This window comes from Notothenia rossii (genome assembly GCF_949606895.1).
Source record: "Notothenia rossii genome assembly, chromosome: 12".
Taxonomy (NCBI): Eukaryota; Metazoa; Chordata; class Actinopteri; order Perciformes; family Nototheniidae; genus Notothenia; species Notothenia rossii.
The window spans coordinates 15691335-15713992 of NC_136911.1; the positions used below are offsets into that span (position 1 = coordinate 15691335).

The 22658-nt window shown below is 45.6% G+C and overlaps 1 protein-coding gene across 2 annotated transcripts in view; it reads right to left on the minus strand.

Annotated features, from left to right (window-relative positions):
• Positions 1-22658, minus strand: part of gli3 (GLI family zinc finger 3) — a 92288-nt gene that overhangs the window by 43262 nt on the left and 26368 nt on the right. For both annotated transcript variants that reach the window (XM_079660967.1, XM_079660966.1), the window contains exon 3: positions 12112-12357. In XM_079660967.1, coding sequence (XP_079517093.1) covers positions 12112-12357 — 246 coding nt within the window. The remainder of the gene's footprint in view (positions 1-12111; positions 12358-22658) is intronic.

The window sequence follows — 22658 nt, forward strand, 5'->3', positions numbered from 1 at the left end:
TGGCAAGTATCTGACCACTCAGTCTCTGTCTGTTTGATAGTTTCCTCCTGATGACTCAGTATTGGCTTGGCTCACCTCGGCTGATTCCAGAGCTGCCGAAGGAGGGAGGAATGAGAGCTTTCTGGGAAAGAGGGATGGACGAGGGCAGAGACTGCTGTGTTTACTCTTCACAACTCCGCTCAGAGGCTGTTGGCCCTTGGCTGTCAGAGTCGGAAATGAACCCTCAGGTTTACCGGCGTCTATGTTCTGGGTTCTGGGAGTAAAAGCTTTATGTTCTGTAATCTTACTGATCCTTGCTCACATTGCAGGAACTTTAAACAAACCTCTGTCCTGGTGGGTAATGAGGGATGACTGTAAAGATTACAAAGTGTGAAATCATTTTTAAAGACTCCACCCCTTCACCCCTGCAACACACAACTACATTCCCACATCCGCCACTCCTCATTGAATTACCCAGATCCCCCTATGTTTATGTCTCTGGAGCTCCTCACTCAGCACAGCCCAGTGCCTAGACTGGATCCCTTTTTTTTTTTGCTCCTTCATCATTCTTTCCTTCCCTCCTTCCCTCCTTTCTTTCGCTGAGGCCGCATGGCAAACCATTCCGTCAAAGTTTATTTAAATCCATCTCTGAAGTTTACTTTACCATGGCCCAATCTAAATAGAGCCTGCCACCTCTTATACGCCAGTGCAGCTCTCCATTAGCGTGGCAAACAGCCCTGTGTCACTGGAGGGAATGTGTATACAGTCTCAAAGAACAGAGGGCGAAGGAGAGAGAGGGGGGGGGGGGGGACTCCATCCTGCAATCCATCTCCAGTGTTTCCTGTAGGGACTCTTTACTGTTTACTCTGGGACTAAATTGCCCCTGCTCTTCTGGATGTTCAAGGGATATTCTAGTCTCTCTAATACAGAATACAGCTGGAGGGCACATAGGAAGCCAACGCACGCGTCACCATTTTTACCTTCCCACTGCGGCCACACACCACAGCAGCACCAGCATTCCTCTGAAAAGTGTAATCATTGCGGTTAACTCCCGGTTGCATTGGGTAGACCACCATTGGCAAAATAAAAGGTGTTTAAGAAACAATCTCAACCAATAAGACACTGGAGGTCAAGAACACTTGATATTACACTTTGCACACTTTTTTGAGAATATAGAACATTTGTTTCTGGCTCTCCAACAATTGATCAGCTCTTCAGAACTATTCTTGAACATTTCAATGACTCTAGCAGAAGTATTAATTTTTGGTTTTAATTTCCCCTTTTTTTATTCTTTGAGGAAAGGGGATGGAAGTCATTAAGACATGATTACAAATGGGTCTTAATGAAAGGGCAATTAGAGGCAAACTTTGACCAGGCTCATTAATTCAAATTCTACACAAACACACCGTGCTCAGGACCAAAAGCCAGCTTCCCCTTCATTAAAGAGAGGATGGTAATTGCCTTGTCCTTTATTGGACACTTGAATAATTTCAAAAGGAGGGGGAGGACAAGGGGAGGATAAAGCCTAAAGCACATCATTTGCAATATCCTTATTGGTTAATCTCCTTTCATAATGGCAGTTTTACCACAAAGGATCTTCACTGTGCTTTGGAACGCTTGTGATGTGATACTTTAGGAGGATTTGAGCTGTCACTCACAATTCTGATTTGGGTTTTGATAATACACAAACAATTTCTCATCTTCTTCTTTTGTTGTCAACTCAGCATTGTGAGTTCATTGTCTTGACTGCTAAACCTGGGCTCCTCCTCTCCTCTGGCGAGGGTTCAGTGACTCCGCTCTAACAGAGTGTCACCCCGAAACGCTCTTCCATAAACACAGCACTTCTCATCGACGCTCCGCTGTGAGAGCACAAAGAGCCAGTGACAGATTGTCATAAGCGACTAAGGCGGAGTGAGAAAAGGGCTGCTGGGGCCTGCTCCAGAGGTTTGTGAATTGCTAATGTGGAACATATGAAGCCTGTGCCGGGGCTGTGACTGCCAGATTTCATTATGCCACCTCTCTCTCCGCTCATGATCTCACTGTTCAGGAACGCTCGTCTGCAGCGAGGCCCGCACTTATCCCAAAACTCTGCAGCAATACGCAGAGCGTGCGTTACTGTAGATGCTACAGACTTTATGTTGTTTGCAAGCGCATTTAAGAGAAACTCAGGTTGTTCCTCTCCGGGAGTGAAAACAATATCACTTCAATTACTCTCTGTGTAAAGAAGCAGGATACTTTTTTTGTGGTGTTTTTACCGACGCCTGGAGGTTTCACATTGAGAAGCTGTAAGTGGTGGTCTCCAACTATCATACCCAAATTTAGATTTAGCATCAGCACACATTGTCCATGAGTTGTAAGCAGCTCTACTCAAATGTCCTAAATTGTTTGTATATTTTTTATTGGCATTGTGACAACACTGGGGTTGTCCAATGTTTGGTGTGTGTGTGTGTGTGTGTGTGTGTGTGTGTGTGTGTGTGTGTGTGTGTGTGTGTGTGTGTGTGTGTGTGTGTGTGTGTGTGTGTGTGTGTGTGTGTGTGTGTGTGTGTGTGTGTGTGTGTGTGTGTGTGTGTGTGTGTGTGTGTGTGTGTGTGTGTGTGTGTTTGTGTGTGTGGGGGGGGTGCCTGTAGGCAGAGTGAAGGACAGGGGTCATCAGAGGAGATGGGGGACACCTGTGTCACCTGGCTCACCTGCATTTAAGAGGGCTGCATGCTTTGACCTTTTGGTTACCATGCCACATGCCAGGGACAGCTTGCCACATTTCCACATCCTTTTTATGTTTATTTTAAATCAGTTTGGCCAATTACATTTAATTAGGTTGAGTTTTGTGTGAACTTCCTCTTGTTACAAGAACAGCCTCAAAAAGTAAACATTTCTTCCTATCCTGTATATCATCTTTTAACCTCTCAGATTCATCTTTTCAACCATTTGAGGGCTCACATCCATGTGATTGGAATATCTGATGTTAGCTAATAATTTTTTTCTCAAACATTGACTTCTAGAATCAGGTTTTGATATCAGTAAATCATTACTGGACGCAGTATTTTATACCAAAATATTGGAGGGATTATTTGTTCCCTAAATACAGATCTAAGTGAGTATGATCTTTAAGTATGTGTCTGTACTCAATGATCGTAAAAAAAGAATGTCCGCCAAAATATGATACTGAACTTCCTAAAACTATCCGGATGTGAAGAGAAGGAGAACTTTAGACTTTCATTAGAAGTATTTTGGACGCCGGCTCTCTTGTGAAGCCAAATTTCCTCTCTGAACAAACCCTTCACACCCCGTCTCTCATCATGTTTGCTTACACTGAGACCTCAAGCTGTTTGGACATGTAAATAACACTTTCGGAGACTGTTTAGCTAAGCTCAATGGGAGTTGCTGTTGACTTTTGGAGCGCTTTGCTTTAATTACGGGTCCCAGATTGTTTCAGGTCTAATGGCCTAATTACCGCTGTATAAATTAGCCTAATGTTCTTGCTGTGCAGAGCTTTCTTTACTGTACGCGATGCTCGGGTACTAGAACAGAGAATGCTTTCATTCAACAATGAGAAATAATAAGACGGGGGAAGAAAAACTAAAGCAGAGAGGTTAAATAACAGACGTGTGTGAAGTGTTGCCTTGCCAATCTCTCTGCCATTCATCATAAACGCAAGGCTGGCAGATCACACTCTGCCCTTCCTCTGTAAATCAATAGAATTTTTTTTCTTCTGCTGTGTTCTCTGTTTTCATTCTCTCTGTCTCTCTTGCTCAATTGCACTCAAACTCAAACACTTTCTGTGGGTAAATGTAATTAACATGGTGGAAAAGAAAAACAGAAGAAAAGATAGTGAGTGGTTGAAAAAAACCGTCAGCTATGCTCAATAAACAGGCTCTTTCTTCAGCTATACATTCCAATGCTACTCACTGTCGGGAGTAATTTGTTTGTCTAGACTGAACAAGTCGGCAAATGCCCATCCTCTCTCTTCATGGTTCTACAAGTCTATACATATATGCACAGTGATTTTGTTTAAGCTATCTTGTTATATGTTATCTCTTTGTGTCAATATATGCAAAGTCAAGTTCAGGATAATTTTTCATTCTATCCAAACTCTCTTCTTACAGTACAGCAGCATCCATTTCCAACCCACTCCCTCCTCCATAAGTCACACAAATACCTTAATGGAACTCCGGCATCTGCAAGACATTTACTAAGCCGAGTCAATCTTAACAAATTGCACGCTAGCAAGAGGACCTTTTCCCTGCTTCAGAGTGGAGCTAAGCACGCACACTGCTCTTCCAGGGGCCCCCAGCACCCTCCAGACCCCAGCTTGGCCCGTCCCCCCCCCCCCCCCCCCCCTTTCCCAGCTCCCTGTATCCCAGTGTGGATCAGGGAGTGAAGGTTATTTCACGAGGCCTCTGCGGAGCGCCAATCTATCTCCTACATTTGGTGAATTTCTCCAGATTGGGATAAGCTGGGGAGCAGAACAAAGCGCTCTGCGTTGCCCCCCCCCCCTTCTCCACAGCACCTCCTCTCCCCATCCCACCCTCCAGCCTCCTCTCCCCGACCCAGCTGGGAAGAGATTTACACAGCAGTTTAGTAGCTGGAACACTGTGCTACACCTTTTTCCCCTACTCTCTCTTTATCTCCCACATTGGTCTATCTCCTCCTCTCCAAACATTGATACCTCTCGGAGAGAAGGGAGTTGATTTAAACCTCAGGTTGACTCACCGGGACTTTGCTACATTTACTTTACTTCAACTCCCCCCTGTGTGATTTACTCAAATACAAGACTGCTTTAAGGTTCGATCTTTTTTGATATCTTTATTTAGGAATTGGGGTCAGAAAAAATGTGTTCTGACAAAAATCTTTTTAAGGAGTCCTTTAAATGCCTGCATCATAAATGTGTGATACATTAGTTGGATTTACCGTGACATCTATATATGAGCCAAGGCCATATCAGTGACAGTGTTCATGATTGCCACAGCTGTATCAGGCTACCCAGTGACAGACTGACCCTCTATAGCCCTGTGTCAGCGCCCCTCCCAATGCAGGTGATTCTGAAACTGCATGTGGCTGTGTGATAGTGACTGTGAGGCTAATATACCTGCATATAACAATAACACCCTGGGCTGGACACTGCTATTGAAAACTTCTCAATTTTGAATCATACTGAGAGGCCAGTGACCAAAACCCGGTCTTATTGTAATGTTAACAAAAATTCCATGTAGCTATTGTTTTCAATTCAGATCATGCGCTATGAATATCAAGTTGCAGAGACTTTAATCTTGGTTACGAGTGGTAATCCATCACAGTGAGCGTTTTGTCACCTTTATTTATTTTTGTTCAAAATGGTGTATTATCGCATGGTAATGTGGTTAAAAGAAAGGGCCAGTCTCAAAATTCCCCTCAGTGGTGCAATCAAGGGCATGCCATTTTTCAGGGTGAACTGCCAAAGAGGCAATAGTTATATATGTTGCAAAAACATTTAAAATGTTGTATTTTTCATTTCTTCTCTTGCCATTTGAGATCCTCAGACTTAGGAATACTTTGAGTATATAATGGTTCTCAAGCGAGTTGTTCTTTTCACATGTGTTCAAATAAGTGGAAACCAGTGGCTGCCACGGAAGGTGGGAAATCAATCTATGAACATATTGTATTCTTTGGAAAATCATGCATACGTGATTTTACAAGCCCAACATCCAAAACCACGAGTGCAATCCTTTAATATGTTTTACATTCAAATGGTAATTCCCCCTGTACTGTAAGTCTATTCCTCTATTTTCCACTGAAACCAATATAACCATTAAACAACGTCTGTGTAGGCCTCTAGAGGTACGTGGCCATTATTTGGGCTAATGGAGGAAACTGTGTGTCACAGAGCAAAGACAAAGCCCAGTGTCACAGCAATCAGACAAATGGCTGCTGGGCGCTGCAGGGCCAGACAGGGGTCGACGCTTCTGGACCAATTAGATCTTATAAGTGCAACAACAGCTGGAACTCTCTGATTCTCCCCCTTTCCCACTCTCTTTGCGTTGCTGTCACCTTACCCTCTCTTTCACCCTCTCTCACTCTTGCATCGTCGTCCTAATTCTTCCAGTTAATCCTGCTCGCTGTCTATCTCTTTTTATTTGCCTCTCTCATTATTCAAAGCGCATCCTCCTGATCTCTCCCCTTTCCCTCCTCGCAGCATCCCAAAAACAAGGACAAACTTGTAATCCATTTACTGCACCCCTGTCAACAGATTCCACCCAAATAATCCTGAAAGACTTACAACCAGGCCTAGGTACTGTCAAGGGAAGGGGAGCAAATAGGAGGCAGAATGCACATGGGACAGCAGCGAGAGCCATGGAGAAAGAGGGAAGAGAGAGGGAAATGTACAAGGGAAGTGGAGCAGTGAGGACACAGACGGAGGGAACTTGTGTCACAGTGATTTGGGTCTTTGTCACGCAGGTGGCGCCCAGGGGTTCCCTCAGCCTGGGCACAGAGACAAACTGGGGCCCATGTAAACCTTAAAGAGGATTAACCCTGCCGGAGCGCTTTAATGAGACCTGAAAGTGGCGGGCACCGGAGAGCCCCACTGATTGAGCCGCGCTCCAGTCGGCTCCCAACGGTCCGCCGGCCCAGCAGCGCTGCTACAGCCCCGTGGCCTACAGCTGCCCGCTCACACTGAGCCACATCAAAGCAGCCTGTCTGGGAGAACCCCGAGACAGGAGGGGAGGCGGGTGGGCATGAGGGAGAGAGTGAGTGAAGGAGATGTGGGAGGAGGAGGGAGATGAGGGTGCCTGGATGGAGGAATCCCTTATCTCCTCCTGAGAGGATGATGCTCTGTGGTGCGAGATTGTCTGGAGCTGCCACCTGTCCCAGGCATCTTTAAAGGCAACACTAAAGCCTGTGATGGGCCTGACCTCCTTGAGCTCCTATTCTTTTATGTCTCTCTTCATTTTATGCTTTGTTACACCCCCTCCTTCTTCTTCTTCTCCACTTTCCTCTCTTATTCTTACCCCTCTGCCTCACATATACCCTCAGACTCAGCCTCTCTCTCTCTCTCTCTTTTTCTCCAGTGATATCTTACATTTCACCAGGCTGCTGGAAACATTTTAATTACACTGTGTTCATCAGCCTCCTCTTCGTGTAGAACAATATATACTCGCGACCCTACAGAGACAAGAGCAAGATACGGGTTGTTGGCTGAAGGGATAAGGGTGCTTATCTTTGCCACTATGTGAGAGGAATGCAAATACAAAAAGGAGTGATGAGATTCGGATATACGAGAAGCAAACATGAAAAAAGGCATGAAATAACTTTGATTCCTCCGGAGCACACAGAGGTGATTATCCTACTGGAGACTACAGGGTAACTTAAAGAGGAGAGAAAAAGCTCATGGAGCCCCATAAGCATTTTGTCAACTTAATGTCATTGTTGGCTGAAGTTGATTCTCCTTTTGAATTAACAAGATGGAGCAAATCTTCATTTGAATTCCCACAACATCAGCAAAGTGCTATTGTTTCTGTTTGCCTCTGTGACTTGACTGATTAACCAAACTCATTTTAAAAGGAAGTAAAACACTCTGACAGATGTTGTGACGATGATACCAAGAAATGCTGAGTGTTCTTCTTTGAACATCTTAAGTTCTCTAGAAATTCTTCTTAGCCCCTTCACATTTAATCTTGTCATTGTTAATAAGAACTGGCATTATTCAGAGATATTCTGTTCACACGGATCAGCTTTGTGGCAAGAGCACCACATGACCCTAAGATGGTATGAAAGTGCATTCTCGCAGCACTTCAAACTCTGCTTAACCCCCGTAAATCATCATGCGCTACAAAGGGGCACATGCATGAGGATATGGCCTATCGTACAGACTGAGATGCCTCTAATAAGCTGTATAAAAGGGGATCATCTGATTATCCCTGGTGCGCTGGGCCAAGGGGCCACAGCAGAGCGCTGGCCCATGTTGTTCTTTCTTGATGAAAGGAGGTGGGTGGAAGGGATCCCTCTCCATTGCCTGCAGTGTGCCCGAGGCTTCTCTGTGCCGGCACACCTCTGGGGGACTACATCATGCCACCACGCTCAAAAAGCCAATATTGAAACAATCACAAAGACAAACACTTACCCTTGAAACAGGCGCGTGTCTTCTCACCCTAGGCTCTCTTCTGTACTCCCCAGTTCTTCTGGGGGAGGTTGTTTGAACTTATATCCAAGCCAGCACTTGTCATGTTTTAACCAACAAGAAGCCAGAAAGTTTGTTCTTTCAGAGTGCTATGCTGTAACTTTTTTCCACCTTCACACATGCTTTATAATTGCTCTTTTTTTATTCTATTTTCCACTCCCGCTCCATCAAGACATATGGAAAGGTCCCGTGCAGTCCATATGAACTGAAAGACCGAGTACTGTAATTAACTGTGGGGAGTAGAGAGGCCATTGTTGTGCGGATCACGTTCAGATTGGTGACAGCTAGCTCATTCAGTTCAGTGGTCAGCTGCATTTTGATATTGAGGCAGACAGACTGACGCCAGGGCAGCGGCTGGCGTGTTACGACCCAGTAGACCTGAGATCAGCCCAGCACAGCAGTTTAGAGTTTAACCCCTGTGACTGGACACCCACCACCCCCACCACATCATAAAACCCCGGGACGGGTTTTTACGCCATGGCTCAGTGTTACTGCTAGCTTTCCCAGAACACAGGGCCACTATGATCCAGGTAGTAGTCACCTTTGCACAGGCTCAGAGAGCAGGGTTACTGAGAGACATGTAAAGGAATCCTTCAGCCAAGAGATCCATACTTTCACTGCCTTAAGCTTAGCAGGCATGGTTTCTGAGATCAGTCAAGGACAGCAAGGCTTTGGTGTGGGGATTAGGCCCTGGCAGCAAAATCTGCCCTTGATTTCTTTTAAGAAGCTAACCTAAAGACTATTAGACTGATAGGCAGCCATCACAGCCTGGATACACGTTTAAAAGGGTGTCTCTGCTACTATTAATGACCTACTGTATCACAAATACAGTAGTGCCACAAAACTTAGGTCACTTCCCCGCCAATATACTTATGAATTGTCTTTAAAGCTTGGCAAATGTACTTTCCTCCAGTTGCCATTGTTTCACTAAACATTCTCGGGGTGTTTCTGTGCAGTTTTAACATTTGCAAGAGAGCTATTGAAAAGGATGTGCTTTAAGTCCCTCTATGGATATGTTTAGTCTGGCAAAGAAGGGCAAGTGTTTAAGAAAGAGACACTTTAAAGAAGAAGATCCCCTCGGAGGAAGCAGAGATGCTTTGCCAGCAAGTGGGCTCACTGTTGCTGCAAGACCACTGACCGGCTAATCAGCATACAATGTAAACAGATGTCGGCGCTGCGCATCCCATTCATACTTCTACACAATTAAGATCTTTAAAAAAAACGACTTCTCCCTCATTAATCCACATCTCAATCCTTTCTTCTTATCCCACAGCAAAGCCCCATGTATTAGTGTTGTGGTAAGAAGGATGTGGACTCTTATCCAATGTTTGCCCAAGAAAAGCGGCTAAGACTCAGGCATCACCACAATTAGCTAATGCTAACAATAGGGGCGATGTTTCCTCAGTGCCTCTTCCTTTTTACACTGAAGTGGGTGTGTAAACACAGTCTTAGGCCGCTAACGTATGAGGAGTGGGAGATCACAAGTCTGGGTGAATAGAAAAGATTTACCCGAGCACAGGCCCATGAAGATAACCCCCCCCCCCCCCTCTTGTTGTTCGACTCCTACGCCTCCCAGAGATTTGGGCAGCACGTTAACGACCCAGAGACCAGGTGTGGGGAGGCTGCAGGTGCCGTCGCATTTAGGCACATTAAGCACTGACACACACCCGCACTAAGAGTAATCGGATTTACCTGGCTGTCTGCTGCCTGGCGTCGCACACTATGCAAGCACAGCACAAAGGCTTAGGGCCCCCTCTCAATCACAAACACACACATGCACACACCTGGGATGAATTTAGGAGGTGACAAAGCCCTCATACAGAGGGACTACCGCTGGTGGAGTCTCGGCTGTGTGTGTGTGCTTACATGTGTATGGAACCAGAACAGGAGCCAGTTGCTTTTTTACACCTTATGGCGCAGGAGTGGCGACAGACGCTACAGGCTTCTGGTTCAAAGCAGCGGAGGGAGGGAGGGGAAGTGGAGGTTTTAAGGGGAACCCTTTGGTTGTGCTGACCCGAAGACCGCCGAAGCTCATGGGGATTGAGCTCTGGTACTGGGTTCAATCAGACAGAATGGGACCGCCGCCTTCAGGGACACCCCATGTCCTCAACACCTGGGGCCAGGAGGAGGTGTTTTACACAGCAATGCCCTCATCTCAGATCATAAGTCTTCCTGAACAGTCAAGATCAGAGAATTTAAATCAATGAAAAACACTAGAAACTGTTTTTCATACACCTTTTACAAAGTAAAAAATCTGTGGGGGTTTTGAAATCTTTGTTGATGTTAGGGTTAGGGTTGAGGTTCTCAATAAAGCAATTAGGGTATGACTTTTTTTTGGTGTGAAGTTATTGAATATCTACAGAAAAAATGTTGTAACGTCATGATTGATTATTTGACTGGTATTATTTCAATTGATTAATCCTTCAATCATTTTTGATAACAAAAAGGTAGAAAATCTTTTTTTTTGCAATGCCCATGTTCAATTTATAGAGCCCAAAGTGACCTTTTTGAATTGCAATTACATCCAAAATGTCAAAGCTGCAAATTCTCGAATTCTTTAGAACAGCATTTGGTCAATTGTATTAAAATGATTGCAGTGAAATTGAAGGATATATTTTTTCCGGCCCTAACACTAGACTTTTATATAAAAATGTGGAAGAAGCAGTGCTTTAGTAGGATCAAATCTATGTTCATCATGCCTGCAGCTTCCCAGCAAGCATCACTGCGCTCTACTCCAGTGCTTTGTATGATTGCAAGTCTTCCAGCCTCTTGAGCCCCAATGCACAAAGAAAGCCTCTTGAAGCTCTACGGCCCTTTTGACTTTTCCTGCTGCTTTTGAACTCTACATTTCAGACTGTGACTTTTCCACATGACCCCAAGTCTCAGAGTGACCCCCCCTTCTCCCCCACTCCACCCCACGGCTTCACTGGTCTGGAACCTCCAGAGCTCCTTCACACATACCCACACACATACATAAAATGAGAAGTGGCAGTGTTGCTGAGTTAGGTCAGGATGTAATGGGCAGTAATGTTCTGCCCTCGAGGGCCCTGTCCACAGCACCATTGCCTGGTTTGGAGTAACCTTTCCCTTAAAGAGGCACCTTGGTGACTCTCGGGCAACCAAGCACGAGGGAGCAGTAGCTAATGAAGTGGCTGAATAAATAGAGTTACAGTATACGGTTGGGGTCCACTGCAATTTTCATTACTGCCACTGGATTAAAATCTCTCTGTCTCACTCTGTCTGCCCCAATTCAGAGCCAATTTAACCAAACTAAACAAGCTATCACATCAAATCCTTGTCTGCAGGCTAAGTCCTGGCTACAGTGGTCGCTGAATTAACCTCCTAATCAGCCTCTTACTCCCCAATCATCTATCTCCTGTTCTCTTTTTCCACACACACACACAGCTTCACTTTCATCTAACTCCTACTGTTATCCCACCTTTTTTTGAAAATTATCTTTGGTATCTCACTCAAGCCACAGCTTTCCCTACACCACAATCTCTCGGGCTCCATCTCTATTAGTCTCTCTTTCTGTCTCTCTCTCTCTCTCCATCTGTTCACTGCCTTTCTCTCACACAGTCTCTGAGTCCCAGAGAGAGAGAAAGAGGCAGAGTAGGGGGTGGTGAGGTTTGACGCGGCGCTGCTTTGGGGCTTTGAAGTGTGTGTTGATGAAGGAAAGCAGAGTACTGTGTTCAGACAGGCTCCTAATGAGGGAATTAAGAACCTACGCTGGCCGTTCCCCATACTAACTTCCCAGGCACAAAACAAGACAAGTGTGCGTGCATGTTTTCACAAAGTATGTGTGTATGTGGGCAAGAGTGAGCTCAAGAGAGGCTAATCTGTCAGACTAAATCAAGCAACTGGCAGTCCTGCCTCTCACCTACAGTAAAGAGACTAACTTGGCCTTGATGCTTTGGGGTGCTGCACACATGTCCTTGAGCTTTGTTGTTTCTTTACTTAACAAGTATTTTGTAACTTACGATAGTGTGGGTCTAGGTAGCCGTTGCGGGGGTCCATGGTGAACAGAGTGCCTCGGTACGGAAGGCCATGGTCAGTCAGGTGGGGCAGGGACCCATGCAGCTCCTTCTTGAGCAGGGAGGGGCGTTCTTCTGTGGAGGTGGAGGGCTCCTCGCTGATGGTCCTGTCGTGGCCCCCCCCTCTCGGTGCGTGGGAGCTGATGGCATTGCGTCTCTCACGGTGGTAATGCGGGCCTGAATGCTCGTCCTCTGCAATGGGTAAAGAGAAAGGAAAAAGAAGAATCTGATATTAAAAAAAGGAGAGAACAACTAGCTGTGAGAAAGATATTAAAAGTTGGAAAAATATATGAGAATCTCTCTCTCTCTCTCTCTCCCTGGTTCATACACATTCACGTTCTGAACAGCCATACCCATCGTGAGAAAGTCAATTCACGTAGAAAGCATGGGGGGGGGGAGCTGGAGATCAGCTTTGTACACGAAAAACCTACAGGGCATTATGGGTGTAATTCTGCCTGGTTCTACCAGATGTGGGAGTTCAGAGTCAGAGGGAGTACATGTATGAGCAAATGGACACCATGGATGAAAAAATCCCAAGCTATTTTTTTCGCACAGTTTTAAAAAAAATCTGTTCTCAAATTCAGCTTTGTCTAATCTTTCCATAAAGAAATGGATTCCCATGGAGGAGGCTACGCAGGCTTCCTGTCTGCATTCCAAGCTGCCCATTAACCAGCGTCATGGGTTTTATCAACCCCACCCTCCTATATTCTCCTGTTTTCTCCTTCTGCCCACTCTCTCAGTTCTCAAAACTAAATCTGTCTTACTCTAAGGGTGAAATTAGGAGGAGTAGGGTCTCAGGAGAAAGCTTCTTGGCATGCTGGGTAAAGAGGATAAATGTGGACTTAAGTTCAAGGGCTGAGCGTCACCAGAAAGGCATGACCCCTGACCCTTGGCCTGACCTATGAACTGACATGTATAAGGGCCAGCTAGCCTCCTGACCTGGTATTAACCTTTTCTGTAGTACAATATAGACTTACTCAGAAACTGGCAGAGCATAGAACACAATAATGATGGCTAAAAATGGCTTGAATGCTTTTTACCTTTGAGGTTTCATTTGCAGATCAAGGCGCTTTACCAAACGCTGTCAAATCAGGAGAGTTCTGCTCTCTGTTTAGGCCCTGACTCATTTGCTTCTGTGAATGGCCTCAATGTTTAGCCCCGGTTACATGCAATTGACCATTGAAGGAGATGGTTTTCATCAGTTTAATCAAATGTTCCTTCCTGGGTTCATCGCGCTCACTAAGAAACTGGCAATATGCCGTTGTGTCTGTGCCAGAGGTTCTGTATTAGGGCTCCCGCACTATGCACTGCAACCCAACAGAATCCAACTGCCAATTAACAACAGAGGAGATTGCCAGATTAAAGAGCACTACCATAAGCACTGAAGAGGGCCGACATAATGCTGCACCACTTCACAGAAGAAGAGAAGTGATCAGGAAGGGGGAGGTTAAGAGATAGAAGCAGGAAGAGAGAGGCGAAGAAGAGTGAGCAGAAGGAGCAACCCACAGGTCCCTCTTTTATTCCCCTCACTCTCCCACATCCATTACCGGCGTTCGGCCTAGCCTTGCCTTAGCGCAGCACTGGCAGCAGATTCAAGAATTCTTAACGCGGAACTGACAGCCAGAGAGGCAAGCCACTCTCATCCTTAGGAAATGACAGTGTCAGTTATGATATAAGTATTTAATCCTATACTGCACAGCCAGTGATCTTATTAAGGGAATAATGGCACTTATACGGTTAAAGCTGGATTAATAGGTCTGCTCTTGCAAAGCGCAATATTAACATAAAGGGATTTCAGAATTTGGTTCATCTCCTGACTTGGATTGGAAGAGGTCGAGATTGTAAAGTATGCTGGGAGCAAGCACTGCTAAGGTTCGAGCCTGTAGATGTGTGTAGCACAGGCTTCCACTCTTTTGCAACTAGATGATTGGAAATTGACATTGAAGAGCAGTACAAATGTTGTTCATATCCAGAAGCTCGCTCTAATATATTTAATGTTTTGTAAAACGATTCATCACTGGACTGTAAATAGCAGTTAGGCCACTGTGCACTAAAATTGGTCTTTATCATCTTCTGCAAAACTCATGAAAAACTGCTCAAGACGCCTTTACTGTATGCATTCTATTTATTCTCTATTTCAATATGTCTTGTAAATGTTGTCCCTGTTCTTCCACCTTTCTTTCTTCACCTTCTCCAGTGACCCCCAGTGCTATTTAGATGTGTCTCTCTCCTGCAAGGGAGGTCAAGCGGCTAATAGTTCAATCACAGCAGTGTCACAGTCCCACCATCCCCCTCCAGTCACCATGGAAAGCCCACAGAGGGGGTTCATCATTCGACCATAAACCACCTTAAAGAGCTTTATTACTTGAATTTATAGAACCTTAAATGGTTAAACAAACAGTCAGCAGTCCAAGGGTCCATCGACCCCTTGGACTGGTAGAAGGAAACAGAAATCTGAAGGTTTATTTTCTCTACCTCTAGGTGGAAACTTGTTCGACTCTTACAGCATGTCAGGCTTGTCAAAAACGGGCTAATGAAGACAGAGCAAACACAGACCTGTAAACACACGCAACTTTGAAAAGTTCACCCATGCAACACTTCTCCAACTCTGACCATCGGCCCAAAAGACCCTTTCCCTTCTTCCTTCCCTAATTTTCCATTCCTCTTTTATTTTCTTCTCTTTTCCCATGGTTGCCGCATCCAGTCCACCACCAGTTTGCAGGTCTATTCAGCCCAATACAAAAGCAGCAGGCCGGTCCTCTGTGGACCAGAGGAAAGCATGCCTCTCAAAAAAACTGAAAAAAGAACTATCCCGCTCTCTCTCTATGGTGATTGAATTTCTTAACATCTTTTCAAAAAGCGCTTAAATGCCTGGAGGCGAGAGGAAGAAACAAGCTAATGGTGGATGGGGAGCACTGAACAAATTTCAGAGCCCTTTCCTGCTCGCGTTTGAGGTTGAAAGCAGGCTCCTGCCTTTCAAGTTTCAAAGTCCTCCTTCCTCCCGCAGTGTCACTGAAGGATTTGAAAAGAAGGTAATTGTGCTCACTGCCGTCCTGATCAGAGCACACGCCCCAGCTCTAGTATTTCAGGAGCTTTCTCTCCCACTATTATGGTACCTTGTGCTCCATTCCTGCATTCTTCCTCCCATACTACTCTTCTCTCTCTCTTTCTCCTCTCTCTCTCTCTCTCTCTCTCTCTCTCTCTCTCTCTCTCTCTCTCTCTCTCTCTCTCTCTAAACCTCTACAAATGCACTCTCCCTTGCTCTCCCACACTTGCTTTCTATCCTTTTTTCACCCCCGGCAAGCCACTCATTAAATCCTAAAGCCCAGGTTTTTCCCTTTTCCCCCTTGTCTGGGGTCTCTATTGTAAAACTGTGGTGCGAATACCTTCAGAGAAAACCCTAAGCATGGCCTTTAATATGGCGGCATAAAAGAGAGCCTGGATGCAATGACAAAATGAAATTTTAAAAGAGATAATGAGATATGGAGTGGGGCCATTTCCTCTAAGAGTTGGGCTCTGGCAAGGGGGGCTTAACTTAAGGGTGCCCAGTCTATTCAAAGACATGAGAAGTGAAACAAAACCCTAGTTGCTTGTTGTTTTTGAAGGTATTTTGAAGAGGCTGAGGTTAAAAACAAGGATTGCTGTCTCTTCACATGCCAACTGTCCTTGACTCTCAAGCATCTGAACTGCCCTCCGGCCTGCACTCAGTAAATCTGAGTCTCCAGAACTGGCACATGTAAGTTTCAGGGGTGCACAAAGAGCCATTGCAACTCTTTCCCCCATTATAGCCATTCCTGAAAGCCTAAACATCAGAGGAGGTGTTGTTGTACCTCTGAGCCAAAGCCAGACATATGCTGTGTTCCACCTTCGGACTTCTCAAAGCCCTGTTGTCAGTGGCACAAACAGGTTTTGGCTGGGGAGCACATGGAGAGCGAACAAGGAGGAGAGGAGTGAAGGATATACAGTGAAATCACAAAACACTTCTTCAAAGCTCCTCTCCTCCTGTGCAATAATCTCTTGCTCCTTTTTTTCTTTCTCTTGCAAATCGACTCCAGGGAAGGACTCAAGACTCCCCAATTAACAATGAGAGGGGGAAGAAAAATTCCAGCAGCTGGCTACAGTTTAATAAGAGCACCTCTCCAAGCGGCTTAGGCTTATGTACCTGATTCACCGGGCCTGGCATTGGCGCTATAGACAGAGGGAATCATTCACGATTAGCGCAGGCTGAAAGACGAGGGAAAGAGAGAATGCTCAAACTCCAGCAACCCAACACAACAAGAGCATGGGGGATTACTGCAATTGTGTGAGGTATTTTTCTGATCAACTTTTGGGCGGAGAGACTCAGTGCCACAAGGAGCTTGGTACCTTCCCACAACAGATTTCAGTTCAGCATTATATGAAGGTTATCAAGTCCTAATGGAGCTTCCTGTGTCTGCGTAAACAAAGTGACATTCGATAAACTTCTTGACATACAAATATTTCAAATGTCAGAAGGCAGAATCAGGTCAGTACCCTGGTAACTGTGGGCAGGGTAGTTTGCAATCCCCAGTTCAAGTATTTGACAGAACCCCGGAGAACTTCATCATACATAAAGTTCTCTCCCTTTAACTTTGCGCTAATGTTTGATTCTGTCTCTGCAGAGTGAATCTGTGGTGTTACATTATTTAACTATCAGCTTGTGACTGATGTTTGGACGAATTGCAGAGAGAGGCATGGGCAGGTCAGGATGTTCCCTCTCCTGGTTAGCAGTCTATTGTCAGCAGCTGATTTCCCACACAGCGCCCGCAAATGCCCTCTTCAATATTCATCTAGGCAAATTCGACGACTCCCACATCTCAATTTGTCTCTCGGCAGCCTACGTCCCAACCCCCTGCTCCACAGCCCGCAGTTCCAGCCTGTTCTCTCCGCCGCCAGGGGTCCACTGGGACGCACCCAGAGCTCAGCATCTCACACCAACCAGCCTCCAGGCCCCGGGGGCTGGGGAGGGGCAAATCAAAGCCTGCTTGGCGCCTTCCTTCTTCCCTGCGCTCACCTCAAATCAGCCTCACAGCGGGGTTGTATCATGCCAAGCCTCCGCCTGCCCCTAGCTAACCCTTATTCACCCATTAGGGGCACAGGCCCACCATAGAGCAGCCCGAAACCCCACTACCATGTCATCAGGGCCACATTGTGAGGGAGCAATGAGCATTGCAGTGAGAGAGCTGAAAGCCCTGACTCTAAAATGCACACTGATGCGTTTTTGATCATGGATAGTTATGGCTTTTAAGGTTTTTCACTCAAAGGGCACCTTGGCCTGCATTCTTTGAGGAGTCAAACACCAAGAGATGCATTTGATCAAGGCTTCAAAGCGAAAGAAGGCCATTTAATGCTCTGATTGGCTTACAGACTGGATAAGCATTGCTTCAAATTGTCATAAGAGAGCTGTGATCAGCCCTAACCTGTTTGTTATGTATACTGTCCTCTCTAACAGTATAAAAATGATTGTGTGCAGCTAGGGCAGAACTATGTCCATTTGGGATAGTGGGACTTTTAGGGTGGATCTGGGCACAATGCCCACCAGACCAATGTGGGCCAGCTTTCCACTGGGCCTCAGCATTGGAATCCCACTTCTGACACCAGAGTGATCCGGACCAAGTCTGTGGCACTCAGATTAGGAACGGCTCGCCAAGAGAAATGGATATCCAGCCAAAGCAAAGAAACACAGAGCCAACAGTTTGGCGGAAATAGAAAAAATAAAACAGTAATTTCAAGCATATCAAATTCGATCCAAAATGCCACTGTGGATGTTTCCCACCTTGCAGTATAAAATCATAGAGTTCTTTCACTTCACTTTTAAAAGGTCAAACTTTAGGGCCATGGCGTGTTTGCTCCCTAAATATTCTTGTAAGTCAAATGTGTTTTTTCTTGTGTAAAAATGTGCATTCACACATTCTGGTGCATGTGTTTAATTGCATAACTGTGCACTGCATTGAGGCATAGAAGCCCCCATTAAGACAGTTAGCCTGCACTTACCAGGAGCTGGATAATTAGACACATCAAAGGCACCTGCTCGCCATCCCATAGGGGGCAGGAATCACAAAGCCCCGCCCTGTTTAAAAGCATGTTAACTCCTATCTGAGGCTAGCAGGCTAATTTAACTCTTGACATTTGATATCTAAGGAATGAGAGGGATCAGCCATTTAGCTGGAACAGGATTACCCCCCCACACACCATCCCTCCTCGTCCTCCCCTTCCTCTCCCTCCCCTTCAACCCAAAAACCCTCTCTCCCAGTCGGGCCGGATTCATTAATTTTCCCGCTGCTAAGCACTTTATCAATGACTGGTGAACGTCTAAGTCCAGAGTGGACCCGCTCCCTCTCTCTTCTGTGGTGATTAGGCCTGTGGATGTTGAGATCTGTCCGTCTAATTCCCTGCCTGCTCTGTTGCTGCTCATCTATTCTCGCACCTGCTATGCAGCTCGGCAAAAGAACCATGTTTGAACAACACTTAGACTATGGTGCATTTCCAGGTCATTTTCATAAAGGTCTTACTCTACAAAAATGCCTAAAAAGTTGGAAAATTATTTATCACTCTTCTTATTTCCTTTTGCAATGAATAGCTTTGATGTGATGTATTGGTGTCTTACATTTACTGTAACACACTCCTAACCAGGCTTACTTTATGGTTTTCCTCTCTCAGATTCAGCCATTTTCACACCGATCAAATTGCAATCTTAATTTACATCTGTCACAAATGCCTGAATATTGTGGTCCAAAATCGGCTTAGTGTTGGCACAGACGATATGTTATAATAGCTGGTAAAGATGTCATCCATTGAAAACTGTATTCGTATTTGACCCCAGACAAATATATTCTAATACAGCAGGTAACCTTTGACATATCACTAGGAGAGAGGTGCTGGAAATTAATTTGCATCCATAACCCTACATTAGTCTCAGTCTAATGCCTTCTGCTGAATGTCTACATTACAGGTTGAATCAGGGGCTACACATGAGTGTGACGGATCTGGGTTAAATGAACAGCATGCATGGGCCTTTGATGCAGCAGCAGCTGGTTATGCTTATAGTTTCTAACCCGTCACATTTGGACATAAGGTCTTTTTACCAGAGAGCATGACAATCAGAATTCCAAACTACAAGCCAAATGCCATAAAAAGAACACAACTCAACTGACTCATTCACTCTGCTCCCACAATGAGGGGCTGTTCTGCACATACGTTAAGTCATCTAGTGCTAAAAAAGAAAGAAAAAAATGCTAATTAAATCTGCATTCTGCCTTTACAACTTGACACATTAATTATCTAAAATAACATTAGTTCATTTTTCCACAGTTTTTTCAACAAGACCTAAAAGGTGCCAAATCCCCCCACAAAGAACTCTTTATGAACCTTTCAATCAGCGTTTGACTCCCAAACATCCTATCATCATTACAGCTGACAGTTGGCTGCAAAATCCCAGACCTGACCCTCACCCGCCCCCAGCGTGTGATATGAATGGGAGGGCCCGCTTAATAAACAGGGTGTAATTCATCCTTTTAAATACAGGTGAGACCTGTACCCCTTCATTACAGTGTCTGCAGCAGGCAGGGAAAGCTCTGCAGATTAGAGGATCTGCTGTGTTGGCCAAACAGACTTAACCACTGTCTGCAGGGAAGGGGCTGGAGGTAGGAAGGGGAAAGGAAAAGGCCCCATGTTTTCTATGTGATCAGATAAGTGGGTCTGTGGTGCAATAAAGAGAACAATTCAGGGGGAAAGCACTATGTTTGAATATTATGGCCTATTGGCTGCAGCAATCATTGTATGTCACAGGTCAGATAAGCTAAAGCTCAACTCAATCACTAAGCCGACATGTGATAAAGAGAGTAGTTCTTTGAGGAGTCCATACTTCTAAGCTTTGGATAAGCATGAAAAAGTGATTTATTTGTATTTGTATTAAAAGGTGTACTGTGCATAAGTAAAAAAGACGCATTGGTGATATTAAAATATCCACTGGTTAAGCATGGTTCTGTTTCCTGCTTCACTTGTTTTGAGGAGGGGGCCGATGTTACCCTTTTTGTTCACTTTGAGATGTTTCGTGTGACCATTGGCCATACTGGACAGGGTCTTTTTGGTTGAATGATATTCAAATCTGGCCCACTCTTGCTTGTTTCTCAAATTATACCCAAGCTTTAGATGGATACAGCCACATAATGGTCCCATGCCTTTTTTATTTAGTCTGCAAAAGTGAACGTTGCTCTTTTAGCACATGCCCACATACTATGTAGCGTCCTAAAGAATCCTTACCTTCCTTACTCCATAGGTCTCTTTCTGTCTTTTGCTTTCCCCTCTCAGTAATGAGCTCTCCTCATGTATGACCTCTCCTGTCACTCCCGCCATTCCAATCCTCCTTTCCCCGCTCCACTCTCGCCTCCTTCTCTAATCTCTGCATTACTTTGCCGTTAATCCCACATTCCACACGAGGATGGCCTGTGTGGCTCAGATGACACATTGCCTTCATAATCTGCTGTTCAAATTGAATCAGTAGGATGGGAGGGGAAACGGTGTTTAAAATCATCATAGTAAAAGACTGTTTAAGCTAGGATTCACCTGTAGCATGTATTCCCTTCCCTCTCCATCCTTCATTACCCTTCCTTTTCCTCACTTCATCCCACCTTCTGTGTCTCATTGGCACTTTATTCCCACTAATCTCTTGTTACTCACTCCTGGTTTCCAGATATCATCCCTCATTCTCCCAATTCCCGTGTCTTTCGGAAATCTCCTCAATCTCCCCTCATCCCTTTCCCGCACATTCCCTCCCTCTCTTCCATCCACTACCTCCCTCCATCCATCCTTCTCTGCCTCCCTCTCCAGAGCCGCAGTGGGACTGTCGGACTTACGCAGCCCCATGCTGAGCTGCTCCAGAGCCAAGCCAGAACAAAGAGCCCATTGAGCCGCACAGAGACATAATGTGGGCCGCCTTTGACAGCACCGAAGATGAAGTCATGAGGTCGCCAAACAGTTAATAAGGGCGGCCCATCCTCCAGCTGCAAGTGTGTGTGTGTGTGTGTGTGTGTACAGCTTGGTGCCGTCGAGGAAAGTGAGAGAAAATGAGAGATTATGTGTCTGCATGCACACATTACTGAGTATCTACAGTAAGCAACGCATGTGTACATATCTTAAAGCATGTCGATGGATAAAAAGCTTTTAAGAGCGTAATGAGATACTCCATGACACTCAAAAATGTGCTCAATCACTTTGTAAATACCACAGAGGAAAAACAAAACCTTCAGAGAATTGCACTTTTAGTTTTGGCTTCGCTCCAGCTGCGTTGAAGAACACACACCCCACCCCACCGGCACCCCCCTTTCCTTATTGGAGTCTGTCTGGCGCAAAGTCTGACATGAGACACGTCTCCGCGGGACTGGAGCTGTCGCTGCGAGGCCCAAACTCCGAACATCATTAGACTCACAGCTCCAGGTGAGATCAGGCAGGGTAAGAGAGACAGAGAGAGGTGCATGTGTATTTGTGTCTAGCTGCAAAAGCATGCATGTGGGAGATTAGGTTCAAGTATTAATCTCAATGCCTCTGAATGGACATGGCCTATTAAAATGCCTTTACGGGACCACTCGCTTGTCAAGAGTCCTCCAGGCTGAGTTGTGCTCAGGACAGGGGGAGGAGAAGGAGGAGGCAGGGAGGGAATGGTGAAAGACAGCTATGCAATTGATTAACATTAGAAGGACTTGCTCAAGTTCAAATTGCATGGCCCCTCTGCTCTAAGCTACAGACATTTGTTTCCCCGCAAGTAGAATGTTTCTTTCAAACCCTGTCTCTGCTACACATCTGAGTTCAATTCTCCGCATGCCCTCTCTCTGAAAATCAATTCCTCCTCCTCTCCTCTGCTCTTTCCTCCAGCTCTGTGAACAGACCAGGGCGAGGGGATTACACTGTCCCTCCCCAGATCCAAGCAAGACTACAAATGGTTCTTATCAACTGACACCCTCCTGCCATCCAGGAGGAAGAGGCAGAAAAACTGGCCCGGCCGCCCGAGCGCGGAAGTGTTTCTGGACTGAGTCGGCCAATCGTGGCAAGTCTTTTCACACTTAAAGTCGGAGCTATTTACGAGAGCCCTGGGAGAAATGCGTACGCAGCACCGGAGGGTGGGAAGAATGGAGCGAAGAGAGCCGTTGCTTCTCAACCTCTGCTTCTAATCAATCACCAGAAATCACTGCCATGGTTTATGGCCTTTGATCCTAGCTCCTCTTTCACAATGCGAGGGAGAGAGTCGGGGCGGGGAAGGGGGGGGGGGGGTTTCAGGGAGAAGGGTGAGAGTCAAGGCCCAGAGGGTGTAAAAGTCAGGGGAGAGAGATTATGGAGTAGAGGGCCTGAAAGCATGTCTTGATTCAATCCAGTGAGTTTTGAGCAGTGATTTGAAAGTGACCTGAAATACACCAGCCATTTCCAGGAAAAAATAAGTTTAGGCCCTAGACCAAAATTCTGCTACATTCAGATTCTGCATG